Raw genomic sequence first — 3,756 nt, forward strand, 5'->3', positions numbered from 1 at the left:
GTGGGAACTATATGAGCATTACCAGTGTCATAATTAATTTTGATCATATAATTTCTCCCCAGTTCAAGAGTGTGGAATTCACAGTAAACAAGCTTGCTACCCACTGGCATTTGGGGTTCCTGCTGCTCTCATGGCTGTAGCTCTGAGTAAGTAGAAATCAGTTGAACTAATCTGAGTCTATGATTAGGTTAGGCCCTACATAAATGACTGTGGCTAATTTTTTGAAGTCCATGTAACAAACTGTAGCAAAAGGTAATACAAAAAAGTCGTCATGACAGTTGATCTCTATTTGCCTGGAGCAACAGAGGAAGAACCAGAGACAGAAATAGCAGGAGGAGATGGAATGTATGGCTAATTGCCTCCATGAATAACTGCCTCCTTTGCTATGAGACCAGAACTGGAGAGCGCCCAGCTACCATTACTGAACATTTTGATCTAAGATTCTATAGAGTAATCCTGATCAAAAGGGAAAAACTGCAGAATAGAATTTCAAATTCTTATGGACTCCAGACTTTAGGGAGCCATGGAGAGTGAATGAACCTCTGAAACTATTGCCCTGAGATAATGTTTAAACCTTAAACCAAGAATATTCCCTGAAGTCATCTTAAAACCAAACAATAGTTTAGGCTAACTAATAAAAAATGGCTACCTTGAGCACTATGCTCTTCTAAGAAGTATCTAAATGGATCAAACTGGCAACAGCAACTTGAAAGATTAGATAGGAATCTTCCAGGACAGTGAGTTTATGTTAAGGAGGGAGGAACAACTCAGAAAAAGAAGGTGATGATGGTTGCACAACTTGAAGAATGCAATCACTGTCATTGAATTGTACAATTCAATGTTGAATTGGTGCATATTTTGCTGTGTATATTCTCAGTAACAACAAAATAAATAAATACGAATTGTCTTCAGATGTTAAACATTTTCTGAGTATTCAAAGAAAGAGTTACCACATCATTTCAGAGGGAATGGGATCCAAAAAAGGTTTACAGGAAAAGCAATCAACTGAGTTGAAGATGTAAAGGTTTGATGCTAGTTAGGCAGATTAAGATGAGAGTGACAGAATGTAGTATATTAAATTAACTTGTGGATAAAAGCTAGAGTTTGCAGGAAGAAAGAGTAACCTGGTTTAACTGTTGTTGAGCTATTTCTGATGAATATCTACATTTCAAAAATATATCATCTCAAAATGTTTCTACTTGCACATACACACCCCTGGAAAGAGTATATAAGATGTACTGATTTGCACAATAGTTCTTGCTATTGGCTTTTTAGGAAATGTGAAAAGTTTTCTACATGGAAGAGTCTGACTGGAAAGATAGTAGTATGAGAAAGAAACAGAGTCCAGTACCATCTCAAATCTTCCAGCCTCTTTTTCCACGCAAACGAAGTACCAGTCAGCCACTATCATTTTATTTAATTCTTTTTTCAGTTCTTAAAAGCATCAAGTAGACTCCCTTTTTAATCTCTTTACTCATGTTTTAGCAGTTTAGCTTTATCCTTACATCTATGCTAAAACTCTATTCTCCCTTTTAATATGTCCACTTTCTTCCACAATTCCTCAGATACAGCCACACTTCCCTAGAAGGCCCATATACAACTTACCTTTTCTAATTCTGGGAAGCAAGACAGAAAGCATTTCAAAAAGTGTTGTTTTGTATCATACACTGTATTAAGTATTTTAAGTAAGTTCTCATTTAGTCTGTACAAGTCATTCTTATATCAAAGATTATGATTTTTCTTATAGAGGAAAAGAAGCCAAATCCTATGAATCAATATCACCTCTAGAAATTCCTACTTGCAACAACCTTATGCATAGATCAGGTTTTTGCTCTTCAGAAGCTTAAATATTAAAATATTAGTTGGCAGACAATGTAGACTTAATCTATTGAGCATCTTCTTGCATTGGGCAAGAATAGAGGTATTTCTTCCTCTATAAAGAACATCTATAATACAGGAAGTACTTTGAGATGTGCTTGGGAGTTAGTGCCTGTCAAAATCCCATTTCAAGGCCCTCTTGATTGAGGAAAATACATAGAATTTAAACTATCCATCACTGTTTTTAAATTACTGAATTGTGGAATTGGTGGTCAGAAGTCCTAGTAGAAGGACCATGTTTTGCAGTCCCTTGCAGAAATGCTTATTCTAAGTAATGTTCACAATATGTCTTTTGCTAAGGAGGTCCATGGAAGAACCACCTGACTGAAAAAGCACTTTTAGTATTTGTGCTACAAAAATATCCATATACATTATAGAACTAACAGGGGACAAGGTTGGGGTAGCTTCTTAGCCATACCTTGAGGGAGGGAATCAACAAGCCTGTGGGCTTGGGACTGTGGTCTTGGGGGGTATCAAGCTCAATTGGCACAACATAGTACATAAAAATATTGTTCTAAATCCTCCTTTGGTGAGTAGTGACCAGTATCTTAAAAGCTTGCAAGTGGCTGTCGAGGATGCAACTATTGATCTCCCCTTCTCTGGAGCAAAGAAAATCAAAGACATATGGAAACAATTAGTCCAAGGGCCTAATGGACCAGGGGAACCTCAGCCTTTATGACCCTGAGACCAGAAGAATTAAATAGTGCCTGTCTACCAATGCCAACCATTCAGAAAGGGATCAAAATTGGACATCTTGGATAGAGAGGAGGGGAAAATGTGGAACAAAATTCAAAAACACAAAAATGACCAGAATTACTGGCCAGATAGAGACTGGTGAACTCCCAAGACTATGGCCCCGGGTTATCCTTCAGGCCTGGAACTAGATTAACCTCAGCCACACAACAGAAAAACAAAAAACAGAAAGGCCTATGAAAGGAACATCTACCCCAGGGAGATCCACCCCTTAGAATAATCAACCAGGAGAGATCAAAACGGCATCATTTCCATAGGGAAAAACCTAAGGGATGGGGTAGTCACAGGGAGGAGGTGGGAGGAGAGCTGTTGATTGTTGGGATTGTAATTAATTGGTGCTGTAAAATCAAATGACTATGAACTGCTGCCAGTAAAACAAATCTGCCTTGCAAATTTGCACCCAAATCATAATACAAAATTTGAAGAGAGAAAGCCTTTTAACTTTTATAAAACTGTAGCTAGAGGGACAAATAATGTTTCAGTACAATGACTAGAAAATAAATTTTGGCACATGATTAAGTAAAACCTTTAACAGAGTCATTCTTATTTTTTTCTGAAGATTTAAAAAACAAAAACCTTTCTGCTACAAAGAAAGAGAAAATTGGAGCTCTGTTTATTGTCTTTAGAGAGTAATTTTGTCAATCTGTTATATGAAAGCACTCATTCTTTATGTGTCCCTTTAAATAAGGATAGAACTTGTGCTTAAATAATTGTATTGGGTGTCTATAAGCAGTCTCAAGTTTGGGGAAGTAGATAGTATCAAGCATAAATGTTTTATATTAGTACACAAATTACTCAGAGTTTCTTCTGTGTGTTAGTATGAAAAGAAGTTCATAAATTTTTCTGAATCTTCAACAGCTTATGGGGTAGGTAGGTAAACTCATTCTACAAGTAATTCCAGTTCAGGCATTCCTTGGAGATATTGCGGGTTCAGTTCCAGACCACGGCAGTAAAGCTATAACACTAAAGCGAATCACACAAATTTTTCGGTTTTTCAGTGCATATAAAATCCATGTTTACCATTACTGTAGTGCAAAAACGCCAAGGAGGCCACATGTTCTGACCTCCTCTAATCTCACAAGAGGAAGACAGCAGTAACCCAAGGCCTATTACTGCAAGGCCAAA

The 3,756-nt window shown here is 37.1% G+C and overlaps 1 protein-coding gene across 1 annotated transcript in view; it reads left to right on the forward strand.

The window, feature by feature from the left end:
* SLC15A1 (solute carrier family 15 member 1) overlaps positions 1-3,756 on the forward strand; it is a 62,119-nt gene that overhangs the window by 24,602 nt on the left and 33,761 nt on the right. The window contains 1 exon segment of the mRNA XM_007948172.1: positions 63-146. Coding sequence (XP_007946363.1) covers positions 63-146 — 84 coding nt within the window.

The sequence above is a fragment of the Orycteropus afer genome, unplaced genomic scaffold (assembly GCF_000298275.1).
Source record: "Orycteropus afer afer isolate SDZICR_OR568_19922 unplaced genomic scaffold, OryAfe1.0 scaffold00206, whole genome shotgun sequence".
Classification (NCBI taxonomy): Eukaryota; Metazoa; Chordata; class Mammalia; order Tubulidentata; family Orycteropodidae; genus Orycteropus; species Orycteropus afer.